Raw genomic sequence first — 18,461 nt, forward strand, 5'->3', positions numbered from 1 at the left:
TGTGGGTGCCATTGCGCCCGAATGAAGACAAGAAGACATCCACCAAATCCCGGTACCGTGGTTCAGTGGGCGAGGTTCCGCTAGTCTGGAACAAAAAAAGAAAAAAGGAAAAGAAGATGGAAGGCGGGAGATAAACAGAGAACGGTGGACGGAAGGGAGGAGAAATAATGGGCCGCGAAGAAAGTGCACCCGCGCGGACTCGAATCGTGAACCTCTGTGTGAGTTGTCGATCTCCGCATTCAATCCACCATATCTAATGCTCTCCAGCCTTTTCTTCTCGTTGAGCACGCAGCGCCTAACTATACCCTGCACGTCTCATCCAGTCTATCTTATTACGTGACTTTGGGTGATAATATGTCGAGATATGCACCTACTGTGGCCTAGATTGTGAGGTTGCTGTATAGCTACGGCACCCAAGCTAGAGGACAATATCACGCTTACCGCACTATCACCATTCACCTTCAGCTGTCTGCGACCGGGAACACATACTGGTCGCCTGGCAGCTGCTTCAATTCCCAAATTTACCCTACGACTGATCGATGAAAGCAAAGTTACACCGATCAAGCATACGATCAATGGACACTACCATGGAACGAATCATCGCGACCGCGGTCAAGACCCGTGACACGAGCCTCGACAGCTCTGTAGGGCACCCGACGGCAGGCCTGCTTTGTCTACCCCGAACATACCTAAGAGTTCCATGGCTATGACTGTCGATCAGGCCGGAATCGCCAGCACAGCCCGCTCAGCCGCAGTGGAGGAGACACAAGGCTGACAGCTTGACATGGCCGGTGACTGCGAACTGCAGGGAGGCTCGTATTGTTGCAAACCAACCGCAGAGATCCTTCAGCCACGCTGCGCCTCGATGAGGGTATTGGACCGCAACCTGGCGGTGCCAGATGCCTTATATGCTCCTCGACTGCCCCTCAACATTTACGCTCTGGCTTCACTTGCAGCAAATATCCCTCCCAACCAGCACTATCCCGGCCACCACAATGACCACCAACATGGCCCCCGCCGCCCTCAACGTCCTCTACTACTTCCAGAAACAAGAGCTGAAGCTCGACTTCAACTCTCCCGACCGTGCGCAAGCCTACCAGAACCTGAACCGAGAAGGTCGCATCTACGCGACGGAACCGACAGCCGTGTACCTGCCGCTCACCCCCTCGATGGCCTACCTGCGCGACAGCCACAACGGACTAGTGATCGGGTTCACCACGGGCGCAGAAGCCAACCGATGGTGTCAGACAGCCGTGCTGGGCCGGCTGCATTGTCCCAGCACCCCGCATGAGGTGCGCATTCGGCGCGCCTGGACCGACGAGGCCCTGGACCAGCAGCTCCAGATGCAGCAGTTTCCGCTCTTCATGCCGGCGCAGGGAGAGGCGCCGCCCTCCCCGCCCCCGTCCGCTCACTCCGCCACCAGCAGTACCAAGCGACAACCGCTGACCCCAGGCTCACCCCCTCACGCACCGCCGACATGGAGCCCCGAGGCACCACCTACTCAGCCGACCAAGGCAAATAGTCAACCAGGGAGCTATCGGGGCACCAGACAGACCATGTCGATGCAGCTTCCGCCGTCGACCGCCGCGCATCTACCCGGGCCGATGTCTTCACAGCTCCTGCCCGCCCCGTTGACCATCGGGACACAGGAGCGCCCACCCGCAGCGCAGGGGATTGAACGACGGCCACGAGCGAGCAGCTTCTACTAAAATCGCTCATCCTGTTTCTGGTCTTGTCTTTCAAGCAAAGCATACTAAGCATGTACCGCATAGCGAGGAGTAACAATGGAATTGTACTTGATTTGTGTTACAATCGTGCTATGCTAGGCAATCATACACTGCATGCCCTAGTCCCGGTCAATTTCTCTCCGGCCAGGCGTTATAGAGCCCCTCCGACACGGAAACATTCCTGAACTGCACCTCGCCCTCGCCGTTGTGGAAGAAGCGGATCTGGGTGGAGTTGTCGTACCACGATCTCGCCCAGGTGCTCAACGCAAAGCGCCCGTTGGCATACACCTCGACAACCGAGTTATCCACGACGACAGTGAGATCCAACGTCTCGACCTGCTCCTGGCCGTTCTCGATCACGTCGAACAACCGCAACTTGCCGGACTCAGTAAAGCTATCCAGCCCGGGGTTCGTGGGCGCTGCCGCACTGGTCTGACTGCGGTCGACGACCAGCGACTCATTGCTGAACTGGTAGTAGACGGCCGTGCGCTCCAGCTCCGACGCCAGGATTTCGAACCCGGACTGGAGCGGGGACGAGCGCGCGTTCGCGGGGAACTCCAGCTGGGCCGTCAGCACGAAGAACTTGGAGCTCGGCGATTGCGCGAACGGCACGACGGCCGCCGTCTGCAGCGTGCGGTCCTCCTCCGCGGTCACCGAGCCGTTGGCCAGCAGGGCCGCCTTGGTCTCCCGGGCGATCGTGATCCCCAGCGTGCGCAGCGTGGCCGTCTGGTTGTCCGACTCCCCCACCACCCACGACACGCCCTCCTCGCGCACCAGCTCGTTGTCGACGACGTTCTCCACCGTCTGCACCTTCAGCTCGCGCGGCAGCAGCAGCGACCCCGTCCACCCCTGCTGGGCCGTGGGGAACCCGTCCGCCTGCTCGTACTGGTCGCCCGTCAACCAGACGAACGAGACATACCGATCCACCTCCACGCCGCTGGTCTTCGACACCGCCGAGCTGGCCGGCAGCACCTTGCCCGCCGCAGCGTAGGCGCTGAACCCCCAGTCCAGAAACCCGGCCATGGAGGGGGAGAACTCGACCTTGGCACCCTCCTGCTCACTGCCCACCCCGACCTCGCCCGCCGCCCACAGCATATCGTGGATACTGGAGACCTGCGGCACGATGGGCAGGCCAGACCCCTCCGTGCCGAGGGTGACGAACACCTCGCCCGTCTGGGGGTCATGGCCCTCCTCGGTGAGGAAGAGCACATTCCCCGTCTCGAAGTTGAACCCCCAGCGCCCGGCCCAGGTGCCCTCATCGCCCCAGCTGGAGTTGGTCGCCTCCTGCCACCACTCCCCGAGGTACTCCCAGTACTGGAACTCGGAAGCGTTCCCGCCGTTCTGGCGGTAGAGGAACTGCGCGGGCCCGACGCCGTGCACCCCGCCAGAGACCGCGACATACCAGGGGGCGTTCTTCTCGGTCCAGCCATCGACGGCCTGCTGCACGGCCGTCTCATTCCGCGCCACCTCCTCATCCAACGACAGCAGCACATCCAACCTGGCACTGCGGAAGACAAACGGATCGCGGAAGGCGGTGACGTCGACGGCGAAGGGGTGGTCGGCGATGACGGGGCCCTGGTCGAGCTTGTCGAAGCGGCGGCCGCCGTCGCGCGCGACGGCCAACGACTGCGTCTCGCTGCCGCGGGTGTAGGGGATGGACCAGTGGATGGGCAGGAAGGAGACGGAGGTGTAGAGTAAGGTGGGGGTGTTGTTGACGCCGACGGGGATGACGGCGCCGTCGAACACGGCGACGGGGTCGTTCTTCCCGCCCGGCTGGATCAGGAAGCTCCCGTTATCGGAGGTGTCGGTGTAGGTGGCCAGGTTGGCCGTGGTGGCGCCCGCGATGCCGTCCCCGTCGTGCAGGAACCCCACGTGGAAGAGGCCGGTGGATGGGTCGGTGTAGTGCGCGCAGGGGTCGCCGATCTGGCCCTCGGCGGGCAGGATGTGCGCGCGCGGCCGCCACACGTAGAAGAGGGTGTTGTTGGGGAGGGTGCTGAGGTTGGTCGGCGGCGGGGCCGTGGTGTCCAGGTGGTATGAGGCTTCTGCTGCTGCTGCGCCGGTGGCGAGCGCCAGGGTGGTAGTGGTGAGCTTCATTGTGATACTCCTGGATTGGATGGCTTCGAGGAGAGTCTTGCCACCGGGGAGATGGGGCGCTTTATATGTCGCTTGCGCGCTTGCTTGCGCTGCTGCTGCTGCTGCTACTTCCGTGATGTCCTGCTCAGAGCAGACCCTTGTGCATCGTCATACGATGAATCTCCATGGATTCTCCGCGATTTCGGCGAAATCCCGCACTTCCAGGGTTGCGGGGTGAAGGGCGCGGAGGATATCGCCGACGTTTTGCCTGGGGTTTCGCCGACGGCGAGCTCTCGGCTGTCGATCTGGGTTGAATGGGGTTAGAGTCTTGGGGGGGAGTTGGAAGAAGGGCAGGTAGACGAGGTGGAAGGTGGATTGGGACTTGATTGTTTTGTTTTCATCGCGTAAGTGCTGGGTGGTGGCCTAACAAGGGGTGGGTTGGGTTGGGATGGGGTTGGGGTTGAGTTGAGGCTGGGAGTTTACGGGCCGAGGAATGTACGGAGTATGTACTGTACTGTACGCTCTCCGGATGCGGAGGCCGATCACTAACTGGCAATACGGAGTTGCTCGCACAGCCCTAACTCGACTCAGCCAGCACACTGAATCATGCTTCATTACGAGGGTGATAATCTACATAGTATCCCCCACGGGTTCGAGAGTGCAGCTCAGTGTCAACCAGTAGCATGGTCTGTCATTGATCTTACGTCTTGGTTCGTAGTCGAACGGGGACCGACCGGGGTTCCTCACTACTATAGCCATGTGGTGTATGCGCGGAGGAATAATTGGTGGTGGGATTGTAGGCCGTCAAGCTTGTAAGTGTTTACCATGTTCCATCTGAGCTCCTTTTTCTGGTTTGTTGGTGTGGCCCCGGCAGCACAGTGTTGCGTAGATATAGGATATTTAAGGGTTGATGCCTCGTGATATATAACCGCCCACCAGACTATCGCGACATCAGTATACCACAATTGATGTTATCGGGTAAACATGGAAGTCGCTCCATGAGAGTCACAGGAAGAGAAACCATACTCTCTTCGACCTTTTGTTCACCTGAAAATGAGGAATTGTTGATATTTACTGCAGGGCCAGGATTCTGCACTCTTTCGCGCGCTGTGGGGCATATTACCGCAAATAAGCCGACGTCTACACGAACGGGGCAATGGCAAATTTGTTGTCCGCTCAGATAGCATTATATCCTGGCAGCATCACGTGCAATGGGGCAATGGCGCATCTGGGAGCGCGTCAGACTGAAGATCTGGAGGTGGCCGGTTCAAGCCCGGCTTGCCCCAACACTTTTTGCTGTTTCTTTTGGCCCTTTTTCTGTCCTTGCCTGGTGGGCCTACATGGTGGTGGGTTTTTAGACAGCATGCACCAATGGCGGACAAGTTCAAGTCCGGAGGAGACGATGGCGAGCGGCGAGAGAATTTAAAGCCTCAGGCTACAAGAAGTCGCCCGGGGCGGAAAGACGGAGTAGGACAGACCCTTTATAGCATACTATATAGACCAAATTTATACACTCAGGCATAGAATATACTCTTACACCCAAACTATATATTAGGATCATCAATTCTCCGAGAGACAATCGAATGAAAATTTTATTAATATGTTATATGATGGACATGTCAGTTGCGAGGCTCGTTACACCCAGTGATAAGAAGATATCTGCCGCAACTGAGTGGTACGCCTTGACATGCGATGAAGCATAGCATTCTCAAGAGATATGTTAGCCAAGAAGGAGAAAATTACATCAATCTTGGGACGATGGCGCATCTGGGAGCGCGTCAGACTGAAGTACCAACTTCGGCCATTAATCTGAAGGTGGCCGGTTCAAGCCCGGCTCGTCCCATCCTCTTTTTTTTTTTTTTTTTTTTTTTTCTCTTCGTCGCTATCGCAGCAGGTCGTGTGGGGCTGATCAATTCCACCCACATGTGGGGCGCCGCAAGAACGAGTATTTGAGTGAGCCCTCAGTCGGATTTCAAGGTTACTAGATTAGAAAGAGCTGTAATGACACAATGGCATCTTTTTTATTGTTATGTATAGATAGTACTAGAGACACATATTCTAAAGAGCGACTAGGGCAGACAGACCTAAGATGATCTGCATGCACGAATGCTAGAGAATGCCAAAAGAGTGACCAGTGCCGAAGCACTCAGAACTTCAGGTTCAAACCCCCGAAGGGGGTGGAACTAGCAAACATCGTAATTCCCCTCGTCAGCCCCATGGGCACCACCAGCAACGATGACACCTGTCCGGCCACCACCATGGCCACCACTGGCATGACCGCTGGCATGACCACCGCCGCCGCCCGCGCCGCCACCACCCTTACGCTTCTCCTTATCCTTGCCCTTGCCCTTGCCCGTCCCATCCTTATCCTTCCGCTTCCGCGCATAGCACGCATCCGCATGGCCCTTGTCCTCCCCATGGTCATCATAGTACCGCACCGCCCCCTTACACCTCAAGTTCTTGTCGACGATCACGAACTCGCACCCGGTCACATCGGCCTTGCCGTCGTAGACGCCGTCGGCCACGAGCGGGAACTGGAACAGTTCGTCGGGCTTCTTGAACAGATCGCTGGCGCGGCGGTCCAGGGGCTTGGGGAACTCGGCGTAGTCGTGCGGGTGCTCCTCCTTGGCCTCGTGGATGCGCTTGGCCTGCTTGACGGCGGCCTTGACGTGGTCACGGGTGAAGACGTGGTTGTGGCAGACGATCTCCACGTTGGTGTCCTTCTCGCGGGGGGTGATGGTGAGATGAGTTAGGTCGGGGAGGGGGTTACCGGTGGTGGTATTAGGGCTGAGGGCCACGGCAGAGTCCTCGGGGAGCGGGGTGGAGGGGCGGGAGGGGAGCGGGGAGCTGCTGGCGCCCATGAGGAGGCCGAGCCCCCCAAGGAAGACGACTTCGGGGTGGAAGTGCATTGTGGTGTTTGGTGTAGGTTGTACGAGTGAAGGTGTAGCTTGGTTGAAGCTTGTTTCGGGTGTACTGATGTTGGTGGGGGGGTTTGATAGCGAGGGAATAAGACTAATAGGTAGGTTGAGAAGGTGGTATTTATAGGCATTCGATGAAGCCGGACTGGAGTAGGTGTATAGATGAAGACTTGATTGACACTTTGTCAGTAGGTGGATGTCCTTGTTGAATCCCAATAGAACAATTGCTTTGTTCGGGACGCCATCATCCCTTTGACAAGTACAAAGGAGAGAGATAGATAATTAATCAACTCATTAGGCTTCCGCTAGCTGGGGCATACAGGTGCATTGTTTGAACTGCAATGCAATACTGAGTTCCGGCGTAAGTCATGACTTTGGGCTGTTAGCCCAACATCCCGAAACAATGACTTGCCCTACGTCAAAGAAGCCCTGTATTCGACAACTAACTCTCAGCAAGAACCACCGCAGATCCTCTGATTGAGTAACGTGCAGTAGTTGCAGTGTTTGATCTTTATGCCACAGATTCGGCAAGCAGAACCGGCCATACCACCTTGGGTCTCAGCAGACCTCGCATCATCGGCAGCGGAAATCCCTTCCGCGCGCGGAATTCTGCCGCCTTCTATCACAAATGGATGAATGACTTTCCGACTAGCTAGTGGTCCATTCTGCACTCAACATAACAGAGATTGATAATCATTCCAACATATCCAAATCCCAAGATCTCCCATAGTACTCTGTCAAGGAGCGATGGTCGGTGGCGTTGTCTCCTTAGTCATCGGGCGGCCCATGACAAATGACCTCTCTGAGTCGATTGGTCATACCTCAACTTTATAGACGTCACCAAGGTGTGCGGTGTAGGTGTATAAGAGCAGAATACTCACCAGAGCAGAAGGGTTTTATCCACTCACATCTTCTAAATAATTAGCGCAACTGTCGCTGTCTATTGACAAGAAAAACAAAGAAATAACCCGTTTGAGTTCAACCTCTGATCATCATGGCCGCTACCAGGGTAGCTCTTGTCGGAGTCGGTTTCCCTAAACCCAGTTCTTACCCCAATGCCCCCTTGAATTTCTTAGATGTTGCGAAACAGCTAACACCTCACGGTGCTTAGGCTTCTGGCAATCTTGGGCCGGCGATTCTATCCGAGCTACTGACGGGCGGTTTTGATGTCACGGTCCTCACCCGGCAGGACAGTGGCAAGGAGTTTGATTCAAGAGTTCATGTTGCGAAGGTTGACTATTCGTCTCTCGAGGCCCTTCAGGCGGCGTTAGCTGGCAATGAGGTGGTGGTAAACACTCTAGGAGTTGGCTCTGTTCCCCGGGATGTTCATCTCCGCCTGGTGGATGCCGCAGTAGCCGCGGGAGTCAAGCGTTACATTCCCTCCGAGTTTGGATCTCACACTACCCACCCGGCAACGGCAAGGCTTCCCGTCTTCGCCGACAAGGTTGCGGTGCAGAAACACCTCCGGCAGAAGGCGTCCCATTCCGCGGATTTCACGTACACGCTGCTGTTCAACGGCCCCTTCCTTGATTGGGGACTGAAAGTGGGCTTCCTGTTGGATCTCGCTGGTCCTGTGGCTACCCTCTACGATAATGGTGAGAGGAGATTCAGTACGACCACCACCAGCGCGGTGGGCCAGGCCGTGGTGGGGATCATCAAGAACCTTCCCGCGACGGCCAACAAGGAGGTGTTCGTCCATCAAGCCGTGGTCTCCCAGAGGGAGTTGCTGGCTCTCTCCGGCAAGCATCTGGAGACCAAGGCTGTCTCGACATCCGACCTGGAACAAGAGGCGTCGGCGGAGCTGGCTAAGCCCAACCCCAACTTCCATGCGGCTGCCGTTGGCTTCTTGCGCCGAGCAATCTTTGGCGAAGGATTTGGAAGCCACTTCAATTCAAGTGATCTTTCCAATGAGACGTTTGGGGTGCGACCGCTGTCGGAGAATGAGCTTCGCGAACTGGTCGCTCAGTGTGCGCGTTAAGCTTTGCCTTTATCCTGCATTCTCCGGGTGCGTGTCTATTAGAATCACGCTGACTAGGCTGCTCGGCTAGGGCGCCGATGATTCATGCCGATAGGCGTCGACTTTTATGCCATAACTCTTTTGCAGGTTGGAAACATGTGTTATGGAATCAATCATACGTAGCTTTAGTAACCAGCTGTGAGCTGGCCTTCCAAGGGCCACGCGGTAATTATTCAATCATATACATATATATTCAGTATTTATTCCTAAATCAGCTAAAATCATGTCAAAGGCATTTGACACCTGTTTGATAAGCGAATGTCTTGTTGTGAAAAAGGAAAGATGCTGAACGAACCAACTCGTCACAACTTAAATTCACTGTATAGGGACAAACAAATCTAGGTAACTAGGTAGCGATCAGAGACGGGATCACTCATATCAATCCGGAACCTTGAAATTCAATAATTCTTCAATCGCCATCTGATCGGTGGGAAGTCAGATACAGTCCGAGGTACAAAAAGCTTGAAAAAATCAGCCACCAGACTAATCCAGGTAAGGAAAGACATTCGCAAAAGATTGGGTCGGACGACATGCGGTGGAGCATGACTCGCTTGCTCATTCGCCTCCGACTCTTCCGAAGCACCGGGAGAGTGGATCACCGCGCTTGTTGTTGAATTCCATATAAAATCCCAACTCAGCCTTGTCATTACATTTGGACGATCTGTATCGAGATTCACGAAGGCATTCACCAAACCCACACAACTCGATCCTGGTCTGATTGTGGCATTTCCTGTCACTACCATATTATCCCAATCGTTCTGGCAGACATCCTACTCACCTTCTCCTCAAACTTTAACACCCAAGACTCGAACCCACTGAGATGGCCAAAGTGATCATCTTCGGCGCAACCGGCGCGGTCGCCTCAGCCACCGCCCGCGCCGCCCACGCCCGGGGCACCAGCGTCGTCCTCGCCGCCCGCGACCCCGCCAAACCCATTCCAGCCCTAACCCCCGAACAAGAGCACCAGGGCAGCTATCAACGCATCCAGGCCGACCTGAGCGACCCCGAATCCATCCGCCTCGCGGTGACCTCCACGAACGCCACCCGGGCATTCGTCTATACCGTCTTCGACGCTCCAGACCACATGCGCGCCAGCCTGGAGGCCATGAAATCCGCCGGGATCGAGCACGTGGTCTACTTGAGCAGCTTCGCTGTGAAGGGCGAGCCGGGCAGTGTCGGGCCGGAGAAACTCATCGCGCATGCCCACGCGCGGGTAGAAATGTCTCTGGCAGATGTGTTTGGAGCTTCGGGGTATGTTGCGGTGCGGCCGAGTTTCTATGCCACTAATATTCGATGGTGGTTGGCTGCTGCGGCTGAGGGGAGGGTGGGGATAGCGTATCCGGAGGCGAAGTTTGACTTGGTGGTTCCGGAGGATATTGGCCGGGTTTGTGGGACACTTCTTGCGCAAGGGAGTGGTATGGTGCAGGGCAATTATGTGAATTTGCTGGGTCAGGAAGAGCTGGCGCTGGGAGATGCTGTTCGATTGCTGAGTCGAGAGACCACCGGGAAAGAGGTGGAGGTTGTCACGGTTGGCGAGGAGGAAGAGATTGAGTGCTTCGTTGCAAAGCTTGGGTTCCCCGAGCCTCTGGCGCGGGCTGTCGTGCAGCAGAATCGGGAGCAGAGCCCTGGTCTCGGTCGTGGGCTTGTCAATTTCGCAACGGACACGGATTTCACGCGGAATGTGTATCGCATCACTGGGAGTCAGTCGACGGGGTTCAGAGAATGGGCTCAGCAGGCGTAAGCGCATAGCTGGTGCTTAGTGGGGATATAGCTAGGCGTTGGCGAAAGTAAACGTCAATGTTGTGGAGACAATGTGAGCGATCGGCTCTGCAATGAAGTACTCTGTACAGTATTGGCCAACTATTGGTAATCGTCACGAAAAGTTTATAGGTAGATAAGTGATAAAGCTGGAGGACAATGTAGACATAACCCATTGGGCCTGATTCGAGGTGTATCATGTGAATCTAGAGGATCTCCTTCTCCAAAGGCCCCGTTCCCCGCGCATACTAGACCCGCCGATCAGCCGAAATAGAAAGTCTAATGGCCGTCGCAACCAGTCCCCATGCGATGACAAAAGAGAATCATCGGCTGGAACACGGGCATTTCCTGCATGACCGCCAGGATCTAGGGATGCTCCCGGTTGAGCGTATATTTCTACAATCTAGGAGCCCGGCAAACACAATCACCAGATCGTGTCCCACAATCCCTAGGGTAGTTGTGGAAAGAAGGCGAATGAGCTCATTGGGACATAACATGATGCTTAATTGTCACAACCCTGTTGTCCGACTCATTTTAAGAGGGCGAAGTCAGAGAGATGGCAAGTCGAGACTAGGATGTAACGGGGCGGCGCTGCGGGAGCGTAGTCGCTTCACGGCCAAGTCTTGACGGCATGGTGCAGGCTGAGCAGTATAGAGTTGCTTTGTCCTAGGCTTAGGATGTTCATGTGGATGTTGCAATCCCCGCCTATTGGACTGTAACAATATCATGTAGCAAATTTGTGAACTTCTTTGAACATTAATTCTTGAACTTCAATTGAATACAGCTAACAAAATAGATAATTTTGGAAACTATCATATGATGGAATGAAAATCCAAACGACTATAAGCAGACCGGTCATGAAATTGTTACACAAAGCATAGCTTGACTGGCTCGAGCTTCCAGACAACATCCCACAGGGCCGTAATCTGGGAACGAAGGAGGTGACTGACATACAGTAGTACAGTGCATGTCGCTCGCTTAAGACTCGGCTGGTTTCCCGCGCAGCTGACATGCCCGTCTTCAAAGTGGAGAGGCCCCGCACGGAGATAGGGTTTAAGGAACGATCTCAGTGTCAGCACTCTGACGGAGCTGACTTGGGATTTTGCCTTCATAATTTCGCCTATTGGATGATATTGCCAATGATATTTGACCCAAGCCCCGCAGGAAAGGATCAGGGAATACAAATACGGTAGTATGGCATAGTGTCAGCACCTGTGGGGCCGTAAGCGCGGTGTACGGCCGGGCTTACGCCCGCGTCATGCCGGGGGTTCACGGTATCAAGAGAAATTGAAAACTTTGAGAACAGCGATTATATAAATGTCTTGAGCACCCTCTCACTTCTCTGAAACCGAAGAAAATAGCATATCTTTACAGCTTCTGCTTTATACTTCTCCTACAATGTCCAAATCCATCATCCTCTCAAATTCCTCAGGAGGCCACAGCATCGCCAAGCCCACCGCCACGTTTACCGGGGATGTTTACCTCGATATGATCCACTTTGACGACAACGCCGCGATTGCCAATGTGACATTTACTCCTTGCGCGCGAACCCATTGGCACACCCACGAGCACGGGCAATTCATCAAGGTCGTGGCCGGATCGGGCTGGATCTGCGACAAGGGCGATGCTCCCCGCCGGATCAAAACGGGCGATCTGATCTGGGCGCCGGCTGGCACCACGCATTGGCATGGCGCTGACGATGGCACCATCTTGACCCATTTGGTTGTGGGCCTGGGAAAGACGGTCTGGCACGATGCAGTCACCGACGACGAGTACCGTGCCAAAGCATAGGCTGTAATTGGCTTCAAAGATCGATATGGCGCATGACAATAGACGGGAACAGATACCAGGAAGAAAAAGGGTAGTCATTGCGGGGAGAAAAGGCAACCGCTATCTTTGTTGTCAAATTCCTTCTACCGTTGTCTCCCTGCAAAGAGCAAAGGTTGAAGACTTTTGCTCTCTGCTTCCTGCAATTCTCTCAAGCTCTCGCCGTATATTTCATGGCAGCTTGTTTTCCTACCTTGCAATGTACATATACTTTCTCTGGTTAGAAAGGAAGATCATTCAGGCTCTGACGTCAACAATGCCATATTTGATGAAAAGAAGGTCTCCTATCTTCGAAACTCAGAAAAGAAAATTGATGGGAGCTCTCGAACATTGCTAGTGAATTGGTATAGTAAGTTGAAGTACGTTGCGTGTTTGCTCGAGAATGGAAGAAATATAATAGGATTAGTAATCGAGCGTGACCCGAATTTGCACAGCATACAAAGAGCAAGAGAGACTTGTGAGTACCACATATAATTATGAAGGGGATCTCCGAGTGTTCGACGCTAAGTCCATGGCATGGAGGGCTTGTCTATCAAAATGCGCTTGCCCGGTATACGGTAGAACATCTTGCACGTGGTGCCAGAAAGACCGTGTCTCTGACTAGCAGACCCTGAGCAGGATGATTGACAGAGATCTTGCATGATCGCCGTACCAAAGCGGCATGAAGAGATTTTGAAACCATGATAGAAGATAATTTTGCAGACCCTTCACATTGCTTCGGAAGCCGAGGCCGCTAACTTACACCATCCCTCTTTTCTTTTACAACCACGAGTACAGATTTTATACTTGGCAACATCTGCTTGTTTGGGCTCTTGGTATGTTGTGTCGTTCATGCGAGCACAAATGCCTTGGACGGAGTATAGAAAGCAGCAACGCCGCGTGTTTCTACTCCTTGAAAAATTCTACGATCTTAAGTTATTCTACTGGCTTTCTTAGAGAACATTCCATTCGCTTCTCGCTGGATCTTACGTGGTGGCATTCCTTAGACCGTGTTCGTCGGCATGGTCGCTGAAAGTAGTATTTCGTCGGGAACATATCACCGATGCGAAACCGTTGATTTGCCCGAGAACAAGATCTAGACCACGTTAGCCCAATCTAGGTGAAATGTTAGTGAATAAAAAGAAATCGGCAAGTGCCGACAGGATATTAGGCAACAAGGCGTAGTGATAGGGCGCGGTATGGCGCGGTCCGGCGGGCCGCTTAGGGCTACCGGTTGAACGCACAAGTTAGTCAAAGTTATATGATGCTTTGTCATTAATGTAGGGAGCCATTTAAACCCACGCTGCGCTGGTTGCATGATTCGTCTTGGGAAGAGGTCTCTCAAAGATGGACCCATGGCAGTTGACACGCACTCGAATCGTACGCCGAGGACAGAGAGTCAACGCGACATACCTGTGATGATTCCGCCCCAAGCATTCCTCCGCGGAGGTGTGAAAACGGGAAGCCATCTCCATGGAATACGAAGAAGTGGAGGGTGGCAGGCACTGCCTAGCGGTGATTCAGTTGTAGCAAGTTGCTCACTACCCAGAACTTCGGAGAATCCTGCCAAGATACTAGGTAGTGGGCTGGCGACACGAGAATTGATAGAGGTTGCCAAAGGAAATTCGGTGACTAATGGCGACTTCACCCACATTACAACCTGTGCCATGGCCGCTCCGAACTTTCTATATATCTTGAAACCCGAGAGCTGGCGCGAAATGTACATTTAAGAAATCTTCACCTTGCATGGTGGTGGCGAGACATGAAGATAAAATTCCTGCATTGTACGGTACATGCATGAGTAGAATAAAAGGTAGGGCTGATGGTGGAAGCCTGAGGGATTCACTGACAATGAAGGGTCTCGCCGCCCCGCCAAGCCCTAACTCTACTTGATTAGTTGCAGGACCCCTTTTTAAACCGAATCCCCACTTCGCCAGTCTAGGCATCCAACATTAATCCTCCCAAAAATTCTGCAGTCTTCTCTTGTCGCCATCCTAAGTCGAATTGTCATCACTTCACCCCCTATCACCCCCTCAAAGTCAAGAAGGATCTATCTCAGAGATGAATTTGATCTCTCCGAATTAATAGGCTGCCATGGGCGGACAATCCACCGTTCTACCGCTCTACCCCGATTCCTCCCCCCCCACACCTCATGCAATGCAGCCGCCGCAATTCCTCCGCCGGCGGGGCAACTGATACTGTTGTTGTTGCTGATGATGATAATAATGATGATGATGATGATGATGCCCAGAACCGGCCAAGTTGGCTGCCACACACATTGCGCAGGCCATACCTACTTACTCTCTCGACTGTCCTGCTCTTGATTGCCATTGCTGTTGAGGTCCTCCGTCAATATTCCACTCGCCACAATGGTATCGCTCAATACAAACAGAAGGAAGACCTTTCTACCTCCATGTGGCGGGCTTGGGCAGATACGCCCACCATTGTCGGCCTGGTCGCCGTAGTTCTTTGGGAAGTCTTTGCCCACGACCTTCTGCGCTTGGAGCCGTACTTCCAGCTGGCTGATCCTAAGGGTGCCTCCGCCAGTGTTCTCTTTACCAATTACAGCTTCGATCCTGGAATCCTCGCCCCTATTCGTGCCCTTCGAAACCGACATTGGATCGTGCTATGCGTTTCCCTGATGTCTTTGGCAATACACCTCCTCGTGGCCTCGTTGCTCTCGGGTCTTGTTGTCCTGTCATCCTTTGATGTGGTGGAGACCAAGACCGTCGATAGCTGGCCACACCTGGTTGATCTGGAAGCTCAGGACAATTGGTTCGCACTCGAAGCTGCTCACAAGCCATCGTCGCAGAGCTCTCATTGCAATGACCCCGGGCCAAACAAAACCATGGCCTATGCCGTGGCTCCCGTAACTTTCCCATCGGACTACAGTATGGAATTTTCCACCCTGAGCATAAGTCAGTCCGTGTACTGGTCCGACCTGACGTGCGTCAATGCGACTGTGACTGGGGCAGTACCGAGCACAATGAATGTTTCTTCACCCGTGGATTCGTTGAGCGACCAGGATCTGGTGTGGAATCTTTCGAATGTCACGCTGCTAGGCATGTCGACAGCCGCCGCCTGTGAGATCGGTATTGCGCTCAACACCTCTGCTCCGCTCGGGGACGGGGGCTTTCAAGCACGCTATTGGGAACCCGTACAGTCCCAACCCGCGTCTGTGTCTCGACCTGCCTTCAACGCGACCGGCTGTCCCTCCACCGGTCTGCTCGGTATAATAATTGACATGGAGAGTATGGCCGGGACACCGTTGGGCTCGAATCTCACATTGTTTGCGTGCCAGCCACTTTACAGGCAGGCGATCGCTAATGTGTCTTTCACGGACAGGTCGTATCCCACCAGTATCCAACCAATACATTCTAGCATCGGGGATTTGGGTGAAAAGGTTTTCAGCGGGCACGGGTTCCAGAGCTTGATGTCCGCGGAGCATACTCGCACAGGTGAATCATGGAACGAAAGAATCAGCATTGTTGGAAATACGGAGGCCTTGAATTTGACTCAATATCAGGAAGCTGTCGGCCGTACATGGAACCACAGATTTACAAACGCGATCGATAGACTCTTCGACCAACAGGCGGAGGCTGTGCGAATCGATGCCATCCTGATGACGTACTCAGTGGCCGTGGCGGTAGTCCCTCGCGCGGCTGTCCTTATCGAAACCATTATGTTTTCAAGCTTTGCCCTAGTCCTTGCTCTGAGTTTCATATACCCACGTCGGCTTAGCCTCCTTGATCGCGATCCCAGCTCTATTGCTGCGCAGTGCGATTTGATTGCCCGCCTGATCGATTCCGACACACTCGGTACTCTGTCCCAACCCATCTACCATGTCGCTCGGACCCGACAACTTCGCAAATGGGCCAAGGGGCTCTGGTGTAGGTGGATTCCAGGGTCCAATGGTCGCCGCCTTGAACTGTCTCTGATAGATGGGTCTCCTGCGAAGATGGGACCGCCACCAGCTGCCTCCAAACGCGGAGATCCAATGCCGCACTTCTTAACTCTTCCATGGTTTGTGACGGAATGCGTTCTTCTTATGGGTGCTGTCACCGCAACCGGCCTGACGTTTTCATGGATCCGAGTCCGCGTGTTAAACACAATGAACACCACTGAATATCTGTTCGCAGCGGCTTTCTTAGTCTATGGCCCCACCATGATTGCTTCAGTGGTACGCTCGCTCATCAGCTCCCTGCACCGCCACCTGAGCGTCGCAGAACCATGGATCCGATTACGACAAGGGATGATGCCTTCAATGCCGCTATCCGCGCCAGCGTACGGTCCTCTCAAGTCCCTCTTTGTGTTGAGGCGATCAGGGCCACGGCCCTCCCTCTCTACGTTCGGTCTGTCATTGGTCTGCGTGCTCAATCTGATTCTTGTCGTTGTTACTGGCGGTCTATTTGAGCCGCAAATCAACACTTACTTCGCATCCTCCAGCGTTACCACCTCATACACCGATTCAACCTTTGACGGGCCGACTCTTACCCCGGACTTTCACAGTTTCGACCGCAGTATATACCTTCTGACAATGAATCACTCGCGCCTGTCGTGGACTACAAGGGATCTCTCATTCCAGCCGTTTGAAATGGATATAGATGAGGGTGCCGTCGGTGTGGTATTCAATGCCATGATTCGTGGAATCGGCACCACTCTGTCGTGCGACGAATTGCCGTTCAACTATGCAACTATCGACAACTACACTACGACGGTGAATTGGGCTTACCCTCTTTCACCAGATACTCAGACCACTCAATGCAATGTCCATCTTCCTCTCGTTTCTCCCAACACCACGCAGCCAACAATCCAGTATGCGTGGCCCAACAACTCCGACTGCCAAAGAAGCGGGTTCCTCGTCTCCGCCACCAGCCTACCCACCAACAACCATACATCGACAGCGCTGCACTGCACTCCTCAGCTTCACACCCAATTCTTCGAGGTCCAAGTCGATCCCAGTGGCCATATTCTGCAACACGCCGCTGTCCCCCATACAGCTCCGCTCACCACCGGGCCCTTCTACGCCAACCTCACCACCGCTCTGGGCCTCTTCAACCAGAATCTCGGCTCCTTTGTCCACAATATCTCAACCCAGCCGCTCCCGTACTACCTTTCCTCTTTCCCCAACCACCAGACCACCCAACTATACCAGACCATCCAGCAGACAGACCCCACCAACACCACCCAAGCCCTCACCACCGCGATTCAAACTCTTTACCAATCCACCTTCGCAACCTACCTCACCCTGAACCGCGACCTCCTCTTCCCCCGCGGCCCGATGGTGCAAATCCCGGGCGTGATCAAATACACCTTCTGGGGCTTCATGCCCTCGAGCACCACCATCGTCATCACCATCGTGATCTTATCGATCGACGTCCTCGCGCTGGTGGCCGTGTTCGCGTGCTACTTCGGGCGGTACGATGCGCCTCGGATCCCGAAGGCGATTGGCTCGTTGATTCCCTGGGTAGGCGGGCCGGAGGGGGCGAAGCGGTTGGCAAATATGGGGGGAAACGGTGATGATGAGGAGGACCGGCGATACCGTTTCTGGTCTCAAACGGATGCGGATGGGCAGGTGAGGTGGATTCTGGGGGAGGTGGATCGCGAGGCAGAGGGGGAGGAGGATGGGGTGGAATTGGGGAGTGTTGGGAGGAGGGATTCCGGGGGTTCGGGGATGCGTACTGACCCTTCCAGGAGTGGAGTATGATGTTTTGCGAAGATATAGTTGCTAATGGACTCATGCGGCGGAACTACTACGGAAGAATGAGCCTGCCCTTTCTTCCATTATATGCGTGTATATACCTACCTGTATAACCACGGTCAAAAACTATGAGAGGTGCGAACATGATACACAGAAGATCAATTGTTGGGAGTTGATCGCTGAGCGATCTCTGAGCGCAGTGGGACCCACGCCTTCACAGCTCCCCTGTCCTCCGACGGATTTCAAAACCAGAAGTTCTCCGGGCTCGATGTCCGAACCCCCTAATTCCCTGTTGTAAGCCAGGGTCCACCTTGAAGAGGTACCGTATTCAAGCACACGATGGCTTTCTCCATCCGCATTTGGTAGAGTTGAGTCTAAATTCCCGAAGATAAGCCGATTCGTGCTCGCGCAGGTTTCGGTGCAGTCTCAAGCCCCCGTGGTTGAGCTCAAGCTTTAGCAAG

At 54.3% G+C, this 18,461-nt stretch overlaps 6 protein-coding genes and 2 non-coding genes across 8 annotated transcripts; 7 read left to right on the top strand and 1 right to left on the bottom strand.

Annotated features, from left to right (window-relative positions):
- Positions 1-1,019: 1,019 nt before the first annotated feature.
- BO72DRAFT_355308 (uncharacterized protein) lies at positions 1,020-1,388 on the top strand (the record flags this gene model as incomplete). The annotated part of the gene is made up of 1 exon (XM_040940716.1): positions 1,020-1,388. A coding segment is annotated over one exon (369 nt), but the record flags the coding sequence as incomplete, so codon positions are not given.
- A 468-nt stretch (positions 1,389-1,856) lies between these two features.
- BO72DRAFT_498339 (glycoside hydrolase family 32 protein) lies at positions 1,857-6,709 on the bottom strand (the record flags this gene model as incomplete). Its single annotated transcript, XM_040948764.1, has 3 exons — positions 1,857-3,957; positions 4,020-4,105; positions 5,993-6,709. 3 exons carry the CDS (start codon positions 6,707-6,709, stop codon positions 1,857-1,859), a joined length of 2,904 nt encoding a protein of 967 aa, XP_040799211.1.
- On the top strand, positions 5,014-5,086 carry BO72DRAFT_t193. Its single transcript has one exon. It is a non-coding gene; the product is annotated as a tRNA-Phe (tRNA).
- BO72DRAFT_t194 lies at positions 5,553-5,643 on the top strand. The gene has a single exon. It is a non-coding gene; the product is annotated as a tRNA-Phe (tRNA).
- A 716-nt stretch (positions 6,710-7,425) lies between the features above and the next one.
- BO72DRAFT_449986 (aromatic alcohol reductase) lies at positions 7,426-8,934 on the top strand. The gene is made up of 2 exons (XM_040945140.1): positions 7,426-7,742; positions 7,830-8,934. The coding sequence occupies exons 1-2, from the start codon at positions 7,713-7,715 to the stop codon at positions 8,694-8,696; spliced, it is 897 nt and encodes a 298-aa protein (XP_040799212.1). The 5' UTR covers positions 7,426-7,712; the 3' UTR covers positions 8,697-8,934.
- Positions 8,935-9,410: 476 nt separating this feature from the next.
- BO72DRAFT_449987 (SDR family oxidoreductase) lies at positions 9,411-10,612 on the top strand. Its single transcript, XM_040945141.1, has one exon. It carries the CDS (start codon positions 9,556-9,558, stop codon positions 10,474-10,476), a length of 921 nt encoding a protein of 306 aa, XP_040799213.1. The 5' UTR covers positions 9,411-9,555; the 3' UTR covers positions 10,477-10,612.
- Positions 10,613-11,891: 1,279 nt separating this feature from the next.
- On the top strand, positions 11,892-13,550 carry BO72DRAFT_478968 (cupin domain-containing protein; the record flags this gene model as incomplete). The annotated part of the gene is made up of 3 exons (XM_040947545.1): positions 11,892-12,270; positions 13,045-13,091; positions 13,491-13,550. The coding sequence occupies 3 exons, from the start codon at positions 11,892-11,894 to the stop codon at positions 13,548-13,550; spliced, it is 486 nt and encodes a 161-aa protein (XP_040799214.1).
- Positions 13,551-14,260: 710 nt separating this feature from the next.
- Positions 14,261-18,227, top strand: BO72DRAFT_449988 (DUF3433 domain-containing protein). Its single transcript, XM_040945142.1, has one exon. It carries the CDS (start codon positions 14,452-14,454, stop codon positions 18,004-18,006), a length of 3,555 nt encoding a protein of 1,184 aa, XP_040799215.1. The 5' UTR covers positions 14,261-14,451; the 3' UTR covers positions 18,007-18,227.
- Positions 18,228-18,461: the final 234 nt, after the last annotated feature.

Source organism: Aspergillus fijiensis (genome assembly GCF_003184825.1).
Source record: "Aspergillus fijiensis CBS 313.89 unplaced genomic scaffold BO72scaffold_40, whole genome shotgun sequence".
Classification (NCBI taxonomy): domain Eukaryota; kingdom Fungi; phylum Ascomycota; class Eurotiomycetes; order Eurotiales; family Aspergillaceae; genus Aspergillus; species Aspergillus fijiensis.